The sequence below is a fragment of the Capricornis sumatraensis genome, chromosome 5 (genome assembly GCF_032405125.1).
Source record: "Capricornis sumatraensis isolate serow.1 chromosome 5, serow.2, whole genome shotgun sequence".
Classification (NCBI taxonomy): domain Eukaryota; kingdom Metazoa; phylum Chordata; class Mammalia; order Artiodactyla; family Bovidae; genus Capricornis; species Capricornis sumatraensis.
In genome coordinates, this window is record NC_091073.1 from 90,188,169 (window position 1) to 90,213,995 (window position 25,827).

At 37.3% G+C, this 25,827-nt stretch overlaps 1 protein-coding gene across 1 annotated transcript; it reads left to right on the forward strand.

The window, feature by feature from the left end:
* Nucleotides 1–25,786, forward strand: ING3 (inhibitor of growth family member 3). The gene is made up of 12 exons (XM_068972865.1): nucleotides 1–28; nucleotides 274–345; nucleotides 3,009–3,109; nucleotides 5,102–5,167; nucleotides 14,454–14,550; nucleotides 15,995–16,066; nucleotides 16,815–16,934; nucleotides 19,543–19,700; nucleotides 20,291–20,484; nucleotides 22,238–22,430; nucleotides 23,461–23,499; nucleotides 25,037–25,786. The coding sequence occupies exons 1-12, from the start codon at nucleotides 1–3 to the stop codon at nucleotides 25,151–25,153; spliced, it is 1,257 nt and encodes a 418-aa protein (XP_068828966.1). The 3' UTR covers nucleotides 25,154–25,786.
* Nucleotides 25,787–25,827: the final 41 nt, after the last annotated feature.

The window sequence follows — 25,827 nt, forward strand, 5'->3', positions numbered from 1 at the left end:
ATGTTGTACCTAGAGGACTATCTGGAAAGTGAGTGGGCGGCGCTGGCTGGCCAGTCCGGGCTACCTGCGGGCGGGTGAGGGCGGGAGTATACCGGCTGGCGGGATGGCGGGAGGGAGGGGGAGGCGGGGGATGTTTCTTTCTCACGGTAACTGCCAGCCTCGTTGTGGGCTGCGGGCTCTCTCGACCCCCCTCGACGCACGCACTCACGCAGTGACGTAAGCGCGTACTTTCGCCGTTGGCCCCGCCCCTCTGACGGAATCTCCCTTTGACAGTGATTGAGCAGCTTCCAATGGACCTGAGGGATCGCTTCACTGAGATGCGCGAGATGGACCTGCAGGTGCAGAGTAAGTCGGCGCGTTTGCCCTTGTTCGCTGCGCGCGTTCAGTGACAGACTTACGTGCCATCGACGTCAGCGGCTCTGGTGTTTGGCTGTCCTCCGGCTCATTCGCTAGTACAGAAGGAGTTGTCAAAAAGAACTGGCAATGCCAAATCTTGCCTCTTCTGTCTACCACACTACTTTTCTCCTGACTTTTACAAGAGAAGGTGGCATTAGAGCATGTATGCTCCTTTCTCGAATTTGGGACTGTGCAATAAAAGTTTCTGTACTTTCTTTGAGTATGTAGATACGATTTAGTGCACATCGGCATAAATGTTGCGAAGGTTTTGACTTGAGGCTTTATGTGTAGAACGTAGATTTCAGCATTTCTATTTCTGTTAAAGTTCATGCTAGGCAAAATTCAAGAGCGGACAACACATAGAAGCACAGGTTGTATGTAGTTCTTTAGAGACCGTGGTGAACTTGGAATGTCCCATTTGAAAAGTTACATGATAAAGGATGCATTCTCAATTGTCAAACAGTATGATAGTTTGTCAGTCAAAATGGGAAAGGAAATAAAATTTTACAGTAAAGCTTCTTGTTTGCTGTAGCAAAATTTTTTTGGTTTTCTTTTGGTTATAGTTTGGTAGTCTGGATACATTTTCCCTAAAATAACCTTGCTGTTTCACAGAGCAGTATTTAGTTTATATGATCATGTTTTTGATTTAGAGAGGGTAGAGAATAAATAACTTTAGAGGTAACATGGTAAATACAAGGCAAAATTTTGAAACACGAAAACAGTGCTCAGTACCCTTGTAGTCCATCATGCTCTGAAAGAACCTCACACACCTTACCCCTTTGTGAAATGAGTATAATATAGCTTATCCAGCTGTCTTGTAGATACACTATATTAAAAATTAAGAATGTGAAATGAATTATGTGATACGTAATTAAAATGTATAACCCAGTGTGCTTTGTTGGCTGTGTGTCACTCTTTTGGTTTGGAGAAGTGTAAGTACTCCTTAACTGGTTAAGGGCTGTTCCTGCAGAAGACATATCTTGATCCCCTGTGTTCTGGCTGCATTTAGACTATAAATAGAATTCAGATTGAGGTAAATTCTTGTGCTGACAGATTTTCTTAGAAAAGTATGGTTAGGGGAAGATCTGGGTTTTGGGGTATGATAAGGAGGAAAGGAGTATCACGGAAAGCAATCAGAGAACAGAACGTTCCAGAGTGGGAATCTTGAGGTAGCTAAGAGCCTGTCCCCCCACTTCTCTGTCACCGCTGCACATACTTCCATACCCATTGATCATGAATGTTCTTTTATGTGATACATAATGCAAGGTGATACATCATGGAAGTCACCTGCTGTTCACATTGTAATGTAGAAGTCTGAATTCTATATTTCTTCACCTTGCTCACAAAATTTGTTTTAACTTTAATGTAGTTGAAATGCTAAATATTTGCTAAAGTAGTGTTTTATACAGGATGGAGCATAGTCATCAGATAGATCTGAGTTCATTTTAGGGCTTTACTGACTTAATTCATTGGCCTTGACCACATTACCACTTCTGAGGGATTTTTATTGTCTTGAGGATTAAAAGAAATACACATAAATTAGAATGTTTAGTACCTGATACAAAGTGGGCATTCAATAAAGGGTAGTTGTTATTTTGTACTTTATATCACAAATGTTAAGTTCTCTAACAATTTCGACTTGATTATATAAATCAGAGGTTTTTTTAAACTTTCATTTTTTACAATAATTAGAATTGTCTAAATTTAATAGGTATTAAAGATACCTCTTTGTAAGGTAAGAGATACATTATTATGCACTGCAAAGCTCCCAAACAATATAGTAAAACGTTTTCCTCAGTTTACCCAGCAACAAAATCCCTTTAATTTTTTCTCTTTTAGCATATAAATGACTGTTCTTAGCACACATTTCAGAAAAAACTTATCTCAAATAAATAATATTGTATATGTGGTGCTTAATGGTATATAGCAAAAGGTTAAAACCTTTTTATCACATTTTCTTGTTGAAAGAAAAGTGAAGATTATCTAGTAGTGCTTTCAACAAGAAATTGTGTTTGGGCACATCTGCCTGACTTAATATCATTAGTTTGTGACCCCAAGCCTGTACTAGTCAACAACTATGGGATGGGATCTATCTACGTTTGCTGACTACTTTGACTATCCGAAAGTTTTGAAGTAACAAAAATAAATTTTCATTAGGGGAAAATTATAACTTTTACTAAGGTAATTAGTAAATTATATATATATCACATTTATAAATATATTTATAAAGTATACTTATATTATTAGAGTATATATTTATAGTATATATTAGAATATAATATATATTATTACATAAAGCATATTTATATTATTACAACATGACATATTTAAATTACAGACCAAGTAAAAGAATGTATGTGATCAGATATTTTACAAAATAAATTGCAAAAATAAATTGTCAGTAGGGAAGGTTATAACTTTTCTTTACGAAGATAATTAAGATTTATTTATTTATTTATTTTATTAGAACGTGACATATTTAAGTTACAGACCAAGTAAAAGAGTGTATGTAGTCAGATATTTTCACATCACATCTTTCTTCACATCAAAGCATGTATATTCAGTATATGAGTTTGGTCATCTAAATATGAAATGTTTTTATTATGTCCTAGATGCAATGGATCAGCTAGAACAAAGAGTCAGTGAATTCTTCATGAATGCAAAGAAAAATAAGCCAGAGTGGCGAGAAGAACAAATGGCTTCCATCAAAAAGGTGTGTTCAACGCTCTGGATGATTTACCTGTAAATACTGGAACTCTCCGAGGAAGATAGGGGATTCCCAGGAGTCGTGACGGTAAAGAATCCACCTGCCAGTGCAGGAGACCTAAGAGACTCGGATTTCATCCCTGGGTCAGAAAGATCCCCTGCAATAGGAAATGGCAACCTGCTCCAGTGTTCTAGCCTGAAAAATTTCATGGACAGAGGAGCCTGGCAAGCTACAGTCCCTGGGGTCACAAAAGACTGAACACGACTTTCAGCAGTTGAAAATTGGACGTAACTGAGCACAGCACAGCTGAGGAAGACATTTTAATATTAAATAGTTTGGGGGATATCAAAATGAGAGAAAGTTATCAATAGCTCTTTAGAATTTTAAAATGACTTACAAAATTAAAAATGATTCGTTACATTTTAGAGCTTCAGGTGTAGGAACTTTCAAACATTGAAGCATTTTGGTAATTTAGAAAAGTATTTCAATAATCAGTGACTAATCAGAGAGTTACAAAGCCATTTAAAAAGTACATTTTTTTCTTTTAATTTGTTTTATTCTAGTTATGGGGAATTAAAGTTCCCTTGTCTTAAGATCTATTGGGTTGGCCAAAAAGCTCATTCAGCTCATAAAATGTTATGGAAAAACTCAAATGACCTTTTTGACCAACTCAGTATAGTATCTTCCAATTTGGGCAACAGACTGGGATGAAAATTAGCAACCTTGAAGCATATTTCATATATTGCTAAGTACCTATGTTGGTGGAATCATACGAGAACAGAATCCTGACAAGTTTTGTAGTGCTTAGAGCTCCCTTCCAGATTAGAATGGGTAGCAGCTCTCTCCTCAAGGTTTGCTTTAGAGATATGGTCTAGTTAATTTGGGGACATATTGGAAGAATGTTTTACAGGCCCTGGGTTTGATCATGACTCTGCAGTTTGACTTTGTGATGTGGGACATGTCCTTTAATATCTGAGTAATAATGGCTCCCTTACCCTTACCCTTCATAGAATTATTCAAGAATCAACTGAGAAAGAAATTTGGAAACTACTTACCTGTTTCACTACATGAAGGGAATTTTATTTCTGTTAGGAACAAAAACATGAGAATCTTTTGTAGAATTAACCCTGACTTGCAGGATACCTGGAGGCCCAAGTGTGTGTGAGTATAGACATCACACATATACATCCTAAAGTCATTCCTCATCCCCTTTTCCTACTAAGTTTTTGGTGCAGCACAGCCTGGATATACCCTAAAAACTCTTGACAGCTCATGGAAATTCGTAGAATTTAAGAAAAAATAGTTTGTTTTGTACTGGAGAGAATTGATACCTAGCTTAAAATGAGAGTCACAGAACAACTGCACAATGGATGTGCAGGTCAGAAGCCTTTCAGTAGTTGTTTATAATAAGTTTTAAAAATGGAGAGTGTAAACACTCTTTACAAACTAGATGAATCCTAAATAACATTTATTTTTAAAGAAAAAGAATTACTCTTTGGCTGACATAATTTTTACTAGTATAGCTAGACCTGGATGGTGTTTATTTGTTATCTCTTTTCTAGGAATTCTGAACATCTTCCTTTAATCCTTGGTTGTTGTCTAAAATTTCTAATACTATCCCATCCCCACCCTATACCTAACTGGATTTTTATGGCTCATGTATAATGTATGTTCCTGAGTGCTTAGTCACTCAGTTATGGCTGACTCTTTGCAACCCCATGGACTGGAGTCCACCAGGTTCCTCTGTCCATAGGATTCTCCAGGCAAGAATACTGGAGTAGATAACCATTCTCTTTTCCAGGGGATTGTCCCAACACAAGGATTGAACCTAGGTCTCCCTCATTGCAGGTTGATTCTTTACCATCGGAGCCACCAGGGAAGCCCTGTAATGACTGACAGTGATAACAAGCCATGATAATGCAAATGCAGTTATAGGTCCTGGATACACAGATTTTTAAATTATTTATTTGTTCCTGAAACATGAATGTTTTTATTCAGGATTACTATAAAGCTTTGGAAGATGCAGACGAGAAGGTTCAGTTGGCAAACCAGATATATGACTTGGTAAGTAAAAATTAATAGCCATAAGTATTTGAATTATGGATTATGTTTTAAATGGTGTTGACTTAAATGTAGTAGGAAGGACAGACTAAACTGAATTACTGCTCTTTGGATCCCATTTAACTTCAGAGTTCACTGTCCACTTTTTGATTTCTTTGTGGAAGAGAGAGAGTCCACAGTCAGTAAGTTAAGAACCTTACATTTAGCCATATCTACGTCACTGTAAGATTGTAGCTGATGTTAGGCTTTTTTTGTATTAAAATAGGTGTTTAACTTTATTTTACTAATTTTTATCTTCTTAAGGTAGTGTGTTTACTTGCCTGATAAAACATCTTGAGATTGTTTCTGTGGCAGAACTCACCTAAGGGGATTGTGCTGACAGTTCTTGGTAGTCTTGATTAAAGTGAAAAAGGGACTTATTTGAATCTGTGAATAGATAGTACTCAGCTGTCTATTAAGTGATAGTCATTAGATAGTACTCAACAACTGGCACACGTGGCAAAACTGGGACATACAAGATTAAATAAACTTAAAAATTTTTTTTCTTTTTTTAACAGTAGCAGCAGCACTTCTTAATGATTGAAATCACTAAGAAGATAGATATATGCAATATTTCTCAGGTTGTTATAATTATAGTCTTTCTTCTTCTTTTGTTTTAATGTACAGCGTGTCCCAAAGTTTATGTTTTAGGAAATGCTCTTTTTTGGTTCTGCCTCAAAGCAAGTTAAAGCTGGAGACAAATGTTTCCTTTTGATTTGCTTTAGCATATTGATTCATATCTTATTTTTGTAGTCTTGTCTGGGTACAGTTTTTTTATTGAACGGGTACATGTTAATATAGGTGTCATTGGTGAGTAAGACACAGATAAAAGGTACATACCCCATATGCTATGCATTGTGAGTGCTATACTAAACTAGAAAATATATGTTGTATAAAACCACAGAAAATGGTTAATTGCTTTTATATAGTGAAAGTATTTTAATGGCTGTAACAACCTAGGCTCTTTTGTTCATCAGTTCAGTTCAGTCGCTCAGTCGTGTCTGACTCTTTGTGACCCCATGAATCGCAGCACACCAGGCCTCCCTGTCCATCAGTTACTCTAAAAACAGTTTCATAAAAGATGCTGCCTAAAGACGGGTAGAGTGGGCTGGTGGCTTGATTTATGGTGGAATGAAACCCAAATAAAGTTCTTAATTGTTTTGGTCTTGAATTAAGTCTATAAGCAAAGAGAAAGACATTTATATTTGAATACAGGCTAATTTGTTTGTTATCATTCTTCCTCACATATAGTGACTAGTTGTCAACCTTTATTTCAAAACTACCTGCTTTTTAAACCATGTAGTTCTTTGGTTATAATCTTTTGTTTCTATTTTATTTTACTACTTTTACACCTTTATTAAAAGTATTTCATGCATTTGGAAAAAGTATGTATAACAAACATATGCTTTATAAATGTGTGTGTGTATCCATCTCTTGTTTACAAACCACACTGTTCATCGACTCTGTACTTGGTGTAATGGAGTTTTATGTAGGTACAGTGGAGGAATGAAGAGTAAATGTTATAAATGCTCCTGACCTCAAGGTGCCTGTTACCTAGTTGGGAAGACATGCCCACAGTAAAATGGAGAGCCTGTTATAGAAACATGTTAACAAATAAACATGAATACATTTGGATATTAAGGGGATCTGGTAAAGATTGAACTAAATCAAGCAGAGTTACTATTGGCTTCTTAGAGGATATGAGATGAGTTTTGAACAGAATTTATTTAGAACCTCAGGTGCCTGGATTCAGCATAATATTGAGGGGAAAGCATTTCACTCAGAGGTCATGGAAAAACATGGAATGAAACTAAAAATTAGGAGTTTTATGAGGGAGATGGATTATTTAGGCTAGAGATTGAAATAATAAATAGTGATGTAACAAAGTGAATGCAATGTAATGAATATGTTAAAAACCAAGGACCCGTAATGGACTCATGCAGATGTGAATTCAGCCACTTCACTGACAGCAGGAATTTGGAAAAGTGATATAATCCTGGAACTTCAGTTTCCTTATCTGTAAAGTTACAGTATTGATTTGTGCCTTCCAGGAAGATTGGATCAATGGCTCTCTGGCTCTCTTTCTCTCTTTCAACAGAGAGAGATAGAAATACAGAGACAAATATAGGTACATCTATATACATATATCTACATCTGTCTCTCTATCTCTTACCTGTATCTGTCTACACACACACACCCACACCCACCCACCTCATAGCTTGGCAGATCGTAGACCCTCACTTTTTAATAAACTCACTTCATCTCATTTCTCTAACAAGTTTTCTACTAGTATATTCATCTTATCTGAGAATTGCTAGGCCCTGGAAGTCATTGTGTTAAGAGTTAACTCTTAGCGTCTTGTCTTACTTCTCTCACTAACATCATTTCTCATGAATAAATAATTGTTAAAATGTTAAAAATCAATTATGCACCCTCATTAAATTCCTGTAGCATTTAACATACGGAAGGTTAGAGTGCTCTGTGCTGCAGAGGTGAATGGACAGGATGTAGTGTAAGTGTCAAAATAGAATAATTTTTATTTACAGATCCTTTACCAAGTAAACAGTGGTACTTCTGTCTGTACAGTTCTACATAGTGGGAGAGTATAACTTTCACTCATTCAGCAAATATTCATAGATCTCCAGATATGAGTGGTCACTGGTGCAGAATGGGCAGTAATGATATAGCTGGGCAGTGAATAGGGCAAACTATTAAATAAAGATGATTGGAGACTTTACTAAGTGCTATAAAGGAAATAAACATTGTGGAAAGGGGGAAAGAGTGAATAACCAGGGGAGGCTATGAAGAGTCTGCTTATCAGGATAAGCATAGTCCTAAGGAGGTGACCTCTGAGGTAGTACTTGGAAGGTGAGAAAGAGCCAGCCATGTGACAACCTTAAGGAAGAACATTTCAAGCAGATGATGGACCAAACGCAGTGTCTTAGGTGGAAAAGGGTCTGACAGATTAAACGAGGAAAGAGGCCAGCGTGGTTGGTGTGTCCTGAAAAAGAAGAAGAGTGGTATGAGAGGGACATGCAGAACCCAACACTTGTAGGGCTTAAAAGCCAGTGGAGCAGTGTTCTTAGTTTCAGAGCAGCGGGAGGCCAGTGAAGGATTTTAAACTGAAGCGTGGAATACAGTTTAGAGAAGACTGTATGTATGGCTTTGCCTAAGCATATTAATATCCGCTGGATCATGGAAAAAGCAAGAGAGTTCCAGAAAAACATCTATTTCTGCTTTATTGACTGTGCCAAAGCCTTTGACTGTGTGGATCACAATAAACGGTGAAAAATTCTGAAAGAGATGGGAATACCAGACCACCTGACCTTCCTCTTGAGAAACCTGTATGCAGGTCAGGAAGCAACAGTTAGAACTGGACATGGAACAACAGACTGGTTCCAAATAGGAAAAGGAGTATGTCAAGGCTGTATATTGTCACCCTGCTTATTTAACTTCTATGCAGAGTACATCATGAGAAACGCTGGGCTGGAAGAGGCACAAGCTGGAATCAAGATAGTGGGAGAAATATCAATAACCTCAGATATGCAGATGACACCACCCTTATGCCAGAAAGTGAAGAGGAACTCAAAAGCCTCTTGATGAAAGTGAAAGAGGAGAGTGAAAAAGTTGGCTTAAAGCTCAACGTTCAGAAAACGAAGATCATGGCATCTGGTCCCATCACTTCATGGGAAATGGATGGGGAAACCGTGGAAACAGTGTCAAGACTTTATTTTGAGGGGCTCCAAAATCACTGCAGATGGTGATTGCAGCCATGAAATGAAAAGACGCTTACTCCTTGGAAGAAAAGTTATGACCAACCTAGATGGCATATTTTGGAGAAGGCAATGGCACCCCACTCCACTACTCTTGCCTGGAAAATCCCATGGACAGAGGAGCCTGGTAGGCTGCAGTCCATGGGGTCGCCAAGAGTCAGACACAACGGAGCAACTTCACTTTCACTTTTCACTTGAATACATTGGAGAAGGAAATGGCAGCCCACTCCAGTGTTCTTGCTTGGAGAATCCCAGGGACGGGGGAGCCTGGTGGGCTGCCGTCTATGGGGTCGCACAGAGTCGGACACGACTGAAGTGACTTAGCAGTAGCAGTAGATGGCATATTTAAAAGCCGACGCATTACTTTGCCAACAAAGGTCTGTCTAGTCAAGGCTATGGTTTTTCCAGTGGTTATGTATGGATGAGAGAGTTGGACTGTGAAGAAAGCTGAGTGCCGAAGAATGATGCTTTTGAACTGTGGTATTGGAGAAGACTCTTGAGAGTCCCTTGGACTGCAAGGATATCCAACCAGTCCATTCTAAAAGAGATCAGCCCTGGGTATTCTTTGGAAGGAATGATGCTAAAGCTGAAACTCCAGTACTTTGGCCACCTGATGCAAAGAGTTGACTCATTGGAAAAGACTCAGATGCTGGGAGGGATTGAGGGCAGGAGGAGAAGGGGCCAACAGAGGATGAGGTGGCTGGATGGCATCACCGACTGGATGGACTTGAGTCTGAGTGAACTCCAGGAATTGGTGATGGACAGGGAGGCCTGGCATGCTGTGATTCATGGGGTCGCAAAGAGTCGGACACGACTGAGCTACTGAACTGAACTGAACTGAAGCATATTATTATTTTGACAGTGTAAAGTAAGCAGGTATTATTTTTACAGATTTTAAGATACAGCATTTTAGTATAATTAATTGTGTTTGATTTTGCCTCTCAATGTTTTCTATGGCACAGTATTTAATTGTATTCTTTTTCACTGAAATATTTTATTTACTTTTAAAACGGTAGTAAATTTTTTTATTCCTATGACCAGCACCATATTACCTCATTTATTAAGGAAAAACGAAAGAGACCACATAAATATTCACAAATGAAGAAATTTTGAAATTAGACATTAATTGAAACAAACGAAGACTTTAAGTAGGCTTAGTGAAATTTGACTAACAGACCAAAAAAAAAAACCTTTCTTATTAAAATAATTTCCTTCTAGAATCCTGATACTTATAGTCATTAAACACTTTTTTTGTGTTCCTCAGCCAGATGTCACTGTCATAAGGCCGTATTAGATTACAATACCTAATAAAGGTGATTTATATATACTGTGATAAAGCTTGAGCTTTTTGTGAATGCCTGAATGGTTTTAGCAGCCTGTTACATTCCTAAATACCCTTGAACTTGCTCCTTTTTTATATCCTGGTTTATTCCTCAGATGATTATATTTCAGGCCCACATTTTACCTATAAATTTGAGAATTCCTCATCTGATACTCTTAATTAAGGAAATATATTATGTGAGCTTGACCTTTTGATTTGTCTCCTATCCTTATTGTGTTTTAGGAGAATGATTAGATGTGGTTTATGTGCTAAGGCCTTAACTATTTGATTCACCCTAAAGGTGGATCAAATTTTTATCCAGTTTAAATATAATTCAGAATGTGAAGAATCATTTTCATGATAGATGATCAGAGAAATAATTTGCCATCATTTCCTTTCTTCTGCTGTTTACCCTCCTTATTCACTGTTAGTCGATTTCTTCATGAATAGAAATTTATCTCTTATTGCCATGGTTTTCAGCTTGGAACATTGTAGACTGAGTGCTCATTGGGAAAGGCAACTCAACATCTAACTTTCAGAATTTGTCAGTATTGGAAGCCATAAAATCATGGAAAAACTTTTAAGAAGCTATATTTAGTTCAGTTTGAGTCCATCAGGTGACACATTTTGAAATTTGAATACTGGAAAACTGGGAGAGACAAGAGAGCAAGGCTAAAGGATTACAGCTCTATGCAAAAATAATTAAAGGCTGAGGATTTATTTGTTTCATTCAGAGGCCACGTGTGACTTAAATGTTTTTGTGATCTTAAATATGCTGAAAAATAATCTTGATAGAATTTCCTTTGTGTCTGAAAAGGTCAGAAGGATAGTACATTTAAAGAGGTTATGCTTTGGGGTTGTAAGTTATGATTTAGGGTTGTAGAATAAGGAAACGTCTGTGGCTAGCACTTATTGACATTAACTGGGGGACAAATCAATAATTAGGCTTTGTGGTCAGCCTTGTGTTAGAAACCTATGGTTAATGGAAAGTTTCTCAATTGGCTCAGTACCCTGTTTGCTATCATAAATCAATCTTAGCCATCTTATAGGGTCAGGTGGAGGGATGGAATAACTTAGATTCTTGATTTGACTCATAGCTGTGGGGCTGTTATGGTGATCAGCTAGGATTGGTGCTTTACCTGTTCAGAGTCACATGTGGGGTTGGCCACAATGTTTGTTTTTTTCCAAATGGTGATATAGGAAAACCTGAAACGAACTTTTTGACCAACCCAATAGGTAGTAATAGCTTTCAGTCACATTCAGTTCAGCTCTTGCTATGGCTGTTTAATACTGGTTTAAATATTCTGGTGCTTTATAGCTAAAGTTAAATCTTGTGATCTGCTTCCTTTCCAGCTTCAAATTTGATTTAGTACAACAATGATGATTCGAATAAAAAGAATTCTTATCGTCTGATAATTGCTTATAATAGTAATCAGTTCATAATCTTTTTTAATCTACCAGGAGGTAGGACTAATTGGAAGCTACCTTACAGAACTCCCCACCACGGTGTGGTTGAGGCTTTTCTGTCTTTGTTTATTTTAATTATGAATTTGGTTTTTTGAGTTATTAATTCTTTGGGTCCCATTGCTTTTTCTGAGCTATCTAGTATTGGGAACTCCATCATTATTTCCATATTTTCAGGTATAATAAACTTTATTAGTACTGTCTTTGATATAATTAAGTGGCTCTTAAATGCAGAGATGGAATGGGTTAGGGAGGTATGTGTCCTTTCTTCATTTCACCCCATCCCCACCCTCCCAGCTGAAATTCTAACACTTGTCTTCTGTACTGTCTACACCTATGCAGGCATCACCTCTATACTGTCTACACTGCTGACAAAAATGCTTTTTGTCTTTGTATCTCTATACATTCTTTAGTTCTTTAATTATTACTCCTTCCTTCCATCTATTTGAAGACAGTCCATTCTTCACTAACATATTCATAGCTCCTTTATGCTTACAAGATCCCAGTATTATGTTTTTTCTTTATGTGCGACTTCTGACCCTTTGTTTTCTTTTTGTTACATCTAGGAGACTTTATTTTTTGTTTATACCATTATGTTAAAAATCTTATATAAATCTTGATTTGTCAGTTAAGTGTTAATTCCTGTGAAGGCAGGGATTCTCTCATTCTTCAGGTATTGTCCATTTACCCAGCGCCATGCACACAATAGGAACTCAGTATTTATTAGTAATATAGGTGTAGGTAAGAAAGGTGGTGGAGTATTTTCATTGCATGAAGTAGACTTGGAATTTAAGCATGAGTATTTTTTCTGATTTCCCTTGAGATTAAATTTTGACAATGTAAGCGATATTTTTGAATAAGAGGTCTGTGTTCACACTTTATTACTGAAAGGGCGGTTCCATTAAAGGATGCTTGGTTACCTGCAGGTTCTTTGAATAGGAGCATGTGTCTACAATATATGACCCTATGCTGCTACTGCTGCTGCTAAGTCGCTTCAGTCGTGTCTGACTCTGTGCGATCCCATAGATGGCAGCCCACCAGGCTCCCCCGTCCCTGGGATTCTCCAGGCAAGAACACTGGAGTGGGTCGCCATTTCCTTCTCCAATGCATGGAAGTGAAAAGTGAAAGTGAAGTCGCTTAGTCGTGTCCAACTCTTAGTGACCCCATAGACTGCAGCCTACCAGGCTTCTCCATCCATGGGATTTTCTAGGCAAGAGTACTGGAGTGGGTTGCCATTGCCTTCTCTGATATGACCCTATAGGATTTTAAATATTGTAATTACAGCTTCTACCAAGCTCTGAAAAATAACACGTGTGTGAAGATAGAAGGAAAATTGGGCTTTGAATTATTGAAAAGTCACAAACCAGCATCCCAATGATTGCTGTTAATATACAAAATATAAATAACAAGACAATATTTTTATGTTTTTTCAATTTGAATTGTATTACTTTCAGTTAAGAAATTGGCTTCTGCATGTGGAAATTCAGAAGGCAATGTTAAGTATAAACAGTGAAGCACAGTTTATTACAAACAGATTAGAGTTAAATCTTGTTTCTGTAATGTATTAGCTATTGAATTTGCAGGTGTTGCTTAACCTTTCTGAGTCTAGTTTCTTCACTTATGAAATGGAGACAGTACTATCTCAAAAGGTTTGAGCAAGGACTATAGTCCTTTTAATGCACCAAACACATTTCCTGGCATCTAACACCCACAGATTGTCTTTTGGTACTCTTCTTCCCTACCTCCTCACTTAAGTACACATAATTTCATTGAAAGTCTTACTTAATTGTTTTGCCCTCTAATGTATTAGAGATATTTTTATATTTGTAAGAAAGTTACTCTTAATTATGACAGTGATTAAGAAGGACATTAGAATTTGAAAAAAGGTATTGCTAATAATATGACATGAATATTTTTCAAGACTTTGTTTTTTGGTTTTTTGATTTGACTTCAAAGTAGTAAATTTGAAAAAGTATCAAGATATTTAATATTAAGCTTAAAAAAATACATGAAAACTTGTTGCTAGTTTGAGGTATTATAAAATTTCCAGAAGTCAGTCCAAAGATCTCTAGGTGAATGAGAATATACAATTTTGCCACTTAACCAAGTGTGACAGTATTTCAATAAAACCATTTTGACCAAGCTTTTGTGGAATGGAACTTTCTGGCTAAAAACCCCTTTTGTTTTAACTCTTTCCATAAATGTTTACAAGTATAATGGTATGCTTTCCTGCCTTAGAGAAATGTATGTGTAAAGTATAGGAGGCTCTTTGTTTGTAGACTGAGGATCTTTCATTCCTTACTGTAAGTAACAGTTATTATGGTCTGGCAGTGTGGATGGTCTTGTTATAAGGAGGAGGAGATTAGGCTAAAAGTAATCCCAAGGCATATATGAAAAGTTTCCTATGCCACCCACCCCTCATCTTTGCTTATGTTTCATAGCCTACTTCCTCCAAACATTTGCTGACAAATTGCAATTCTGGTTTCTTAAAGTGTATTCAAGGAGACTTGGGAGGTATTTAGCCTAGTAACCTCATTTTATAGAATAAAAACCTGTAGTATAGGTTAATTGACTTGCTCAAGGATCCAGAGCAGATGCACTAAAAGAAGTAAAGATTTAGGCTTCCTCATTAAACCGACACTGTGATAGTGTCCCAAATTGTGGTGGTTATCTTTGATCTTCTTTGAAACAGGTAGATCGACACTTGAGAAAGCTGGATCAGGAACTGGCTAAATTTAAAATGGAGCTGGAAGCTGATAATGCTGGGATTACAGAGATATTAGAGAGGCGTAAGTAAAATTTACAATTTTCCATCACATTGGACAATACATGTGCACATCACTGAGGAGACAGTGGTTCCACAGACTTCTCAGATCCTGGTCCTTGGTGGACAGAGGCACCTGGTGGGATCACTTGGTCCCTAGCAGTTGGACTGTTTGGACTTGATCTGCTATAATTTACTCTTATCATTCCTAGGGTTTAACTCAGGAGATTTCCCCAAAATGGAGACATGAGCTCTGTTTCTTGAACAAATTTAGCTCTTCAACCTAAATAGACAGTGTCCATAAAAGCAGACGGTACCATGGTAAGCCCTGAGTAGGCATTCAGTAAATGTTAGTTGAATCAAGTCAGTATTATGGCCGATTTCTAGTATAATTTAACTAAAGGTTCAGGCATCTGTTTTCTTGGTGCATATCAGTAGCAAGAACATATACCTGGTTCTACACATGGATGAAAGGTTTCTTTAGAGTGTTAGGTTACATATATCTCTATTCATATACTCTCTACAGGTCAGCTAGGGCAGCAACCACACATGAATCCATCTTGGTACAATAGTTACATTTTTGTGTTCCCAAATAGGTCCATCACTTTAGATGATTATCTAATTTATTTGTGATACTTTCATTCCAGGGGAATCCTATCTGAGGATGACAAGTATCTTGAGACAAAATAAAATGTTTTATTTTCTTGAAATGCTGATAATAGCTGTGAGTAGCAGTAAATCCATGCCTATTCAGTACCTCAGGGAGGTTAATGAAGCATCCTCTGTAAGGACACAAACATATCAAAGTCATCAGATCAAGTTATGAAAACTGCTCCACCCTGTGCCCTGCCATAATTTCATCTCAAGGGACCAAGATAAACTGAGGACATTTCTTTAAAAGTATTTTAAAGTTTAGAGGTAGAGATTCTATGCATCATGTTTCACAAGCAAAATCCCTAACTTCTTTTAGAAGTCTTTACATTCATATATCATTTTAATGATCAAAGAATTTTTTTTCCTATAGTAATGTCCCATCGCCTGATACTTCAGTATCTCCCATTAAAAGGTCTTCAACTCAGTTAACTCTAGGTTGAGTTTTTTAGGTCTCATCAGTAATGAAATTATAACATCCATTCGTCCACTTATGTGGTACCAAATGTGGTGAATTCCTCAGCCAGACATTAGCATGCCTTGACCCATTTTGTACTTAAAGGTGAATATTAAAAAATGGGTTACTTACTGTTTAGAAAGAGGATGAGATTGGCTCAGGGTAAAATCAGCAGTGATGACCCTCTAATGTGTTTGACTAAAATGGTACAGGCATAGACATCAGAGCTTGCTGGTCCTCTGCTGGTTAAGGGTCCACAGTCCTGTAGTTGATTGGTGTGTAAAGTTCTATGGTGACATCTCATGGCAGTGTATCTCTGTGCTTCTCTCTCTCTCTCTTTTCTTTTTTTGTTTTTTTTTAGGATCTCTGGAATTAGACACTCCTTCACAGCCAGTGAACAATCACCATGGTCACTCACATACTCCAGTGGAGAGTAAGTATGATTTAGGACAGCTAAAATCTTAAAAACAATTAAAAATTCATTGTATCATCTGTATATTCTCTTTCATTAGCTCTGCACAACTGATTGAGAAACAGATACCCTCCCCTTTCTTTTATCTTGTGAGATACAGTTTTTCATTGCAACTACTGGCAGATTTATCTTCTTCATTTGGGAAGAGCATATTTGATTTGGGAACAGGTAGTCTGTTTTGCATGGCATTCTCAAAGGAAGAATGTGTGGTACTAACAGCAGTGTATACTCACTAGATACAAATAACCTGATTCTCTCTAGGGAGTGTTCTTTTTCATCCTTTCTCAAGTGCTTAGCCTACTGTTGGCATATAATAAAGTCTCAAATGGTTGAGTTAGTGAGTAAATGAGTGGTTTAGTCAGATGCTAGCTGACTAGATTGACTGTATTGATGCCTTTTTTTTGACAAATCAATTCGATATGAAAGGTTGATTGAAAAATATTTTAAATTGTAGGTAATGTTTTGAAAAAAAATTCTCTCATGTTATATATGAAACCAGTATGCATCATGGCTTACTTCACTGCTTTGCTACTGAAGTTTTTTAAATGTCTGAGCAGTCAGCTGTTAATAAGACATGTGGCACAGAGTTCTGTTTCTCTCGTCTTCTTAGAAAACAATGTTGTTTTGGTTTATAATCAGATGAATGTATTATGCCTTGCCCATAGTTCTCTAAAATTTAATAACACATAAATTCTTTATTTATATTCAGAAAGGAAATATAATCCAACTTCTCACCATACAACAACAGATCATTTACCTGAAAAGAAGTTTAAATCTGAAGCTCTTTTATCTACCCTAACATCAGATGCCTCTAAGGAAAATACACTAGGTGAGTTTAGTATCTTAAGTGTGATTGTATCTTTTTTGGTTTTTATTAAAATAAAGGGGAATGACAGCATTTAAGGTTAATTATACAGATTCTTGATTTAGGTCATACCTGAATGGTCTAGTGATTTTCCGTACTTTCTTCAGTTTAAGTCTGAATTTGGCAATAAGGAGCTCATGATCTGAGCCACAGTCAGCTCCTGGTCTTGTTTTTGCTGACTGTATAGAGCTTCTCCATCTTTAGCTGCAAAGAATATAATCAATCTGATTTCCATGTTGACCATCTGGTGATGTCCATGTGTAGAGTCTTCTCTTGTGTTGTTGGAAGAGGGTGTTTGCTATGACCAGTGCATTTTCTAGGCAAAGATCTATTAGCCTTTGCCCTGCTTCATTCTGTATTCCAAGGCCAAATTTGCCTGTTACTCCAGGTGTTTCTTGACTTCCTACTTGTGCATTCCAGTCCCCTGTAACGAAAAGAACATCTTTTTTGGGTGTTAGTTCTAAAAGGTCTTGTAGGTCTTCATAGAACCGTTCAACTTCAGCTTCTTCAGCATTACTGGTTGGGGCATAGATTTGGATTACTGTGATGTTGAATGGTTTGCCTTGGAAATGAACAGAGGTCATTCTGTCTTTTTTGAGATTGCATCCAAGTACTGCATTTCAGACTCTTTTGTTGACCATGATGGCTACTCCATTTCTTCTGAGGGATTCCTGCCCACAGTAGTAGATATAATGGTCATCTGATTTCAGTTCACCCATTCCAGTCCATTTTAGCTCGCGGATTCCTAGAATGTTGACGTTCACTCTTACCATCTCCTGTTTGACCACTTCCAATTTGCCTTGATTCATGGACCTGACATTCCAGGTTCCTATGCAATATTGCTCTTTACAACACTGGACCTTGCTTCTATCACCAGTCACATCCAAAACTGGGTATTGTTTTTGGTTTGGCTCCGTCCCTTCATTCTTTTTGGAGTTATTTCTCCACTGATCTCCAGTAGCATATTGGGCACCTACTGACCTGGGGAGTTCCTCTTTCAGTATCCTGTCATTTTTCCTTTTCATACTGTTCATGGGGTTCTCAAGGCAAGAATACTGAAGTGGTTTGCCATTCCCTTCTCCAGTCCCAAGAAAGGCAGTGCCAAAGAATGCTCAAACTACCGCACAATTACACTCATCTCACACGCTAGTAAAGTAATGCTCAAAATTCTCCAAGCCACGCTTCAGCAATACGTGAACTGTGAACTTCCAGATGTTCAAGCTGGTTTTAGAAAAGGCAGAGGAATCAGAGATCAAATTGCCAACATCTGCTGGATCATGGCAAAAGCAAGAGAGTTCCAGAAAAACATCTATTTCTGCTTTATTGACTATGCCAAAGCCTTTGACTGTGTGGATCACAATCAGCTGTGGAAAATTCTTCAAGAGATGGGAATACCAGACCACCTGACCTGCCTCTTGAGAAACCTGTATGCAGGTCAGGAAGCAACAGTTAGAACTGGACATGGAACAACAGACTGGTTCCAAATAGGAAAAGGAGTACGTCAAGGCTGTATATTGTCACCCTGCTTATTTAACTTCTGTGCAGAGTACATCATGAGAAACGCTGGGCTGGAAGAGGCACAAGCTGGAATCAAGATAGCCGGGAGAAATATCAATAACCTCAGATATGCAGATGACACCACCCTTATGCCAGAAAGTGAAGAGGAACTCAAAAGCCTCTTGATGAAAGTGAAAGAGGAGAGTGAAAAAGTTGGCTTAAAGCTCAACGTTCAGAAAACGAAGATCATGGCATCTGGTCCCATCACTTCATGGGAAATGGATGGGGAAACCGTGGAAACAGTGTCAGACTTTATCTTTTTGGGCTCCAAAATCACTGCAGATGGTGATTGCAGCCATGAAATGAAAAGACGCTTACTCCTTGGAAGAAAAGTTATGAGCAACCTAGATAGCATATTCAAAAGCAGAGACATTACTTTGCCAACAAAGGTGCATCTAGTCAAGGCTCTGGTTTTTCCAGTGGTCATGTATGGATGCGAGAGTTGGACTGTGAAGAAAGCTGACCGCCAAAGAATTGATGTGTTTGAACTGTGGTATTGGAGAAGACTCATGAGAGTCCCTTAGACTGCAAGGAGATCCAACCAGTCCATTCTAAAGGAGATCAGCCCTGGTGTTCTTTGGAAGGAACGATGCTGAAGCTGAAACTCCAATATTTTGGCCACCTCATGTGAAGAGTTGACTCATTGGAAAAGACTCAGATGCTGGGAGGGATTGGGGGCAGGAGGAGAAGGGGACCACAGAGGATGAGATGGCTGGATGGCATCACCGACTGGATGGACGTGAGTCTGAGTGAACTCCAGGAGGTGGTGATGGACAGGGAGGTCTGGTGTGTTGCGATTCATGGTGTCGCAAAGAGTCGGACACGATTGAGCGACTGAACTGAACTGATACAGATTCTTTACCTGGTTAGAGTCTATTGTAAGAAGAAAGAAGAAAAAATGTGACATGAAAATTTAAATTTAATGATTATATCTGTGCTGAGAAGTAATATACTTTAAGCTCACTAACATTTTGTTCTGTCTAACCATTTTCATTCCTTCTTTAATTCTACACAGGTTGTCGAAATAATAATTCCACGGCCGCTTCCAACAACGCTTACAATGTGAATTCCTCCCAACCTTTGGCATCCTATAATATTGGCTCCTTATCTTCAGGAACTGGTGCAGGGGCAATTACCATGGCAGCAGCTCAAGCAGTTCAAGCTACAGCTCAGGTGAAAAAGAAAGGATTTGGATACAGAGTGTTAAGCTTTGTCTGAATCCTTGTCAGACTCTAGTAGAAATAACTTGATGTGAACAAAAAGAGTTTTCTTGCATTGAATAATTTCATTTTTAATTGTAGTTTTATGATAGCTGATGTTTAAAGAAATAAATATGCAGTAATTTGATAGTGAAAAGTCAAAAATAGATTCATACAATCTTGTGCAGATCGCTTGTCACAGTAATTGCTCAGGACACTCATTTTCCTGACTATAAGTCACAGCTCCTGCTGGGACAATACTTTATTCTTTCTTCCTGTTCCAGGGCCTTTTCTGTAGCCTCAGAACTTGGGTTGCCTTGAGTTTGTTCACTTCTGTGCTGGCTATCTATATTCCAAATTAAGTTACCCATTCTGTAGTTACCTCATAACTGGGTAAAAACTAATCCTAAATCTTTATGTAAAATAACTTAAATTGCAATGATGAACATAATGGTTTAAAACAAAATAATATTAGGTAAGCCAAAATAATGCTGTAAATAGTAAGACAAAAGAAAATATGCATATTTATATGTATTAATAATATCAATGACTGCCTTTTTTAAGATGAAAGAAGGACGAAGGACATCAAGTTTAAAGGCCAGTTATGAAGCATTTAAGAATAATGACTTTCAGCTGGGAAAAGAGTTTTCCATGCCCCGGGAAGCAGCTGGCTATTCATCATCGTCAGCGCTCATGACTACATTAACACAGAACGCCAGCTCATCAACAGCCGACTCAAGGAGTGGGAGAAAGAGCAAGTAAGTTTTATTGTTATAGTAGCTCATACCTTTACTGCGTGTGCAGACTACCTAGCATCCAGCTGGGCTTCCGTGTAGTAAACAGAGGCAGCTTCCCAAATGGCTCAGTGGTAAAGAATCCACCAGCCAAACAGGAGACCCGGGTTCAATCCCTGGCTGGGGAGGAAGATGCCCTGGAGTCGTAAATGGCAGCCCACTCCAGCATTCTTGCCTGGGAAATCCCATGGTCAGAGGAGCCTGGCAGAAAATAGCCCATGGAGTCACAAAGAGTAAGGCACAACTCAGCACACAGGCGCACACACACACACATGCGTATATACATGCATATATATATAATGGGTCAGGATGAACTCTGGGGAGGTGGGAAGACATGACATTTACTTCACACTGACTTACTTTGAAAGAGGCAAAGTCCTTAGAAAGTTCTAAGAAACCTTAATTTTTCTAAAGTCTTAAATTGTGGTTATTAATAGATGACCTCTCATTACTTTCTTTTGTTCATTAAGATAAACCATTTAATGAAACCTTTTCTAACTTATAACCCCTTATTCTGCCATGTGTTTCTGGTCTTCATTTTAATTAAGAACAAATTGTCTTAGTCCTTAGTATTATGTCTCCTAAATTGAAATTATGAAAATATCCCTAGATTTTATAGATACGATTCTTAGGATGATTGTATGAACTCATACATGTGAAAGGGGCTTCGCAGGTTGCGCTAGTGGTAAAGAACCTGCCTGCCAGTGCAAGAGACATGACCCTTGTTCCAGAAGATCCCCTGGAGGAGGGCATGGCAATCCACTCCAGTATTCTTGCCTGGAGAATCCCATGAACAGAGGAGCCTTGCAGGCTACAGTCCATAGGGTCATAAAGAATCAGACACGACTGAAGCGATTTAGCACACATATGAAAACTTAATAGCATTTGGCACCATCTTTCCAAAGTACCTGCATGTGTTAGGTGTTCATACATAATGAAAGTTCAATTGCTAGTCCAAAAGAATTAATATTGTAATTGTATCAATTTATTTTTAAATATATTTTCTGTCAGTAAATGTTGTATTTTCTGTATTCCTGTGCTTCCTGTGGATGAATCTCTAAAAGAATGATCAATGTAGAATTACCACAAAAGTGCTAAATATCTAAACCCTAAATATCTAAAAATTCATTTAGTGACCCAAATTTATTATAACTGCTGATGATAAAGTTTCATATTTTTAAAACTTATTAGCGTATGTGTAATGGTAAATTTCTTGTGAATTTTAACACACTCTGCTTCATGTTCTGCACAGGTGAGTATTCGCATATCAGTTGATGGTTATCATTTCCATCAAATGCTTACATGTATTTGTATTTTTGATTCTGATCAAGAGTATTCAGTTTGCTTAAAAATACAAAGAATGTCTGTATGGAAGCCATAACTAATTCTTAAAAGTATTGCCTACTCTTTAAATCAGTGGTAAGAAGTAACAGATTAAAAGTTTATTCTAAAAACTTTGAAATATTTTAAAAGGATTTTTAAAATATCTTTGTTTTCCAGAAAACAAGAAAATCTGAAGCAAAAATAAGCTATTATGAAAAATGTCGCTCTTTTTGCTCTAAACAGTTGTGCTTTTAAATCCATTTATCAGATGGCTTGAGGGTTAAGGAGTATTTTGTATATTTACTGTTATTTCATTTCATACCATTAATTAGAAGTTATTCTCAATTAAGTTCTTCTGGATGCTCAACCAATAAAACTGATACTGCTTTTTCAGAAACAACAACAAGTCTGCAAGCCAACAGTCATCATCTTCTTCCTCCTCTTCTTCCTTATCATCATGTTCTTCATCATCAACTGTTGTACAGGAAATTTCCCAACAAACAACAGTAGTACCAGAATCTGATTCCAACAGTCAGGTTGATTGGACTTATGACCCAAACGAACCACGATACTGCATTTGTAATCAGGTAAAAGTCTGACATGTCTGTAGAAGCGTAATCTGAATAAAATAGGAAAAGAGCTGTTTCATTTTTTTTTAGTGTTCTTTTTACTCCAGTAAAATACCTCTGGCTTTTTATTATATCCTCTTCCTGCTTCTGATAAAAAGACATGTTCGTGATGACTGCAAAACCGTCCCAAGAAGACCATTGTAAACTGTCTTCTGGGATGCTTGGTGAAAATGGTGAATGAGATTTCTATGAATACTGTGTCACACTCTCTCTGATCCCTCTCCTTTTGTGCTCTTCAGAGTGATAAGATTTTCTCTCAGAGTATAAAACCACTTAATGTATTGCACAGTGGAATTCTTTTCCTCTGCATATCTAAAAATAGATAAATGCCAAAAAAGGAAAGCCAGGGGAATCCTTATATCTTTAATTACAGGTAGGTTGTTCTACTTTATGAGGAAATAAATAAGGCTGAATATTAAACAAAATCTTTAAAATACATTTATCTGCTATGTGAAAGACCTATCTTACCTCTTGCCCTTGTGAGTTAGTATCCACATACTCTCCAGCTAGTGATGAAGAGCAAAAAGAAAAATGAGAAATGACATGTAATAAACAGATAATTTAGAAGTTTCAATAAAATGGACTATTGGCTGCAAAAATATATATGACCTAACATGACCCAAGAAAAAGTAAAAAACAAAACAAAACAAAACTTTATGTATATAACCAAGAAAGAAACTTAAAATCTTCATTAAAGGAACCACTCAAAAAATTAACTCCTTTGTCAAGGTAGTTTATAGAACAAGTTTTTATAGACGGTCAAAGAGCATGTAATTTTTGTGTTATCCTGCTGTACACCCGTAGCCCCAAAAATCCTTCAGGAAAAAAAAAAAATGATAAACTGTATAAAGCTACATGCCCTGTTTCTTAATTCAGTTGTATATTTTGTGTATTTCCCTCTATTTTCTTTACAGTATCATAAACAATTATTTGAATTTAGGTCTTGTTATATAGTCATAATAAAAATATTTAATTTTCTTTTAACTAGGTATCCTATGGTGAGATGGTGGGCTGTGATAACCAAGATGTAAGTATTAAATTTTTCTACTTAGGAATGAAAAAACAGGTCTCACATTGTTATTAATGGAATGTATATTTTTTGTTTAGTGTGTCTCAGTCTAAGGAGATAGGTTTGCAGTTATGTTAATTATATTAAGGCTGGAATATTCCTCCCCCAAATAAGATAGTGTCCCCTTAATGTGTTCCCTATTTTAACTATTTTAAAGCTAATTTTATGGTTTTATGTACAGATTACATTTCTCAAAAGGCATCAGATTGTATGAAAATTAGAAACACCCTTTTCCCCGTTTGCCAAAGAGTTCTGTGTTTGCTAGGATTTGGTTCTCTTATCACAATGAAGAACTGGAACTTTAGAGCAATGCTTTCTTTCAGGAAAAATGATGCAAAGGTGAGGGTTCTTATGTGGGTTATTGTTCCCCCATTAGTGTATATTTCCTGCTGTGCTCTGCAGGTGTCAGCCAGTAAGAGCCATTTCTGATATTAAAAAATAAGGTTTCGAAGAAAAGAATTCCTGTTTATTTTCCTTGAAGCTCATTTTGGGTTAGAGATACGTTTTTCTTGAATGCTGAGAATATTTTTGTCTAGTAATTTCCACTCTCTTCTTACTGTCACACTGCTTAGCTCCCTTTGTCCATCTTTTCCTCCAGAGAAGTGACAGAAGCCTGAATTCTAAAGAAGGGCTAATCAATAATGTCAGGCTCCTAAGGTTGATAATAAGAGTTTAAAATTTTTAAAACAATTTGAAGATTGATCAGGGTTGACACACCAAAGTGTGTACTTCCCTGACCTGCCAGGCTCCCCATAACATGGTTCACATAGAAAAGGCTCTCCTTCTACCTCCCTCTGCAGACCCACTTGTGGGCTGTTCATGATAACTGCAAAACCGTCCCAAGAAGACCATTGTAAACTGTCTTCTGGGATGCTTGGTGGAAAAGATGAATGATATTTCTATGAATACTGCATCACACTCTCTCTGATCCCTCTCATTTTGTGCTCTTTGGAGTGCTAAGATTTTCTGTCAGAGTATAGAACCACTTAATATATTACACAGTGGAATTCTTTCCCTCTGCATATCTAGAAATAGATAAATGCCAAAAAAGGAAAGCCAGGGAAATCCCTACATCTTTAATTACAAGTAGGTTGTTCTACTTTATGAGGAAATAAATAAGGCTGAATATTAAACAAATCTTTAAAATACATTTATCTGCTATGTGAAAGACCCATCTTACTTCTTGTCCTTGTGAGTTAGTATCCACATACTCTCCAGCTTAACAAAAATTAATGATTTGTGTTCATTATTTTAAGATTATGGGAGTAGATTATGTGAAGCTCAGAGTTAACAAAGATGCATATAACTTTTTGTGTCTCCATTTCCTCATCTCTGAACCCTACCAGTTGGACTAAATGATCTATAAAGCCATCTCCTAGATGTCTAAGTTCTGTTGCCATCAATCTAATTATGAATATTTAATCTGCTGGGCGGGCATGTTTTAACATACTTCCTAATCTTTTACTAAAAACTACTTGGCATTTTTGCATTCTAGTGCCCCATAGAATGGTTCCATTATGGATGTGTTGGATTGACAGAGGCCCCCAAAGGAAAATGGTACTGTCCACAGTGCACTGCTGCCATGAAGAGGAGAGGCAGTCGGCACAAATAAGGGAGGCCATTTTGTTTGTGGAAGAAAAAAGCTTCAACATTTTATATAGGACTTTAAAAAAAGAAGCAGCAGTGCATTTGCAGGCAACCACTTAAAGGATTTACATAGACAATCCTATAAGATCTTGAACTTAAATTTTATGGGTTGTATTTTAATAATGTAAGTAAATTATTTATGCACTCCTGGTGTGCTCCAGATATTATTCCAGTTAGCCTTGGATTATTTCAGTGGCCAACGTATGCAGACATTTGTACTCCTCAACCATTTTCTCCAAGTAATGGGCATTCTATAATGTAGACTTCAAAGAATTCCAACGATGAAGATTTTAAGAAGAGTATTTTATATTCAACAGGTATGTTCTGCTGCATGTACTGTACTCCAGAGCTGTTATGTAACACTGTATATAAATGGTTGCAAAAAAAAAAGTGCTTCTAAAAAGATAATGGTTTTTTAAATGCCTTCATAATAAGCTTTGTTTCTTTGTGAAACTAAATTCAGCGGGCTGAAGGAAATGGTTCATGTGATAAAGTGGGCTGATGTCCTCTAGAGTACCTGGGTACATAAACAGAAACTCCTGTAGGTAAAAACGAATCTGGGCCATTAGTCTTTATATGTTTCTGCATCCAGACAGAGTGCAGTTCATGAGGGTGGGGGTGGGAGGGCTGAGGGGAAAG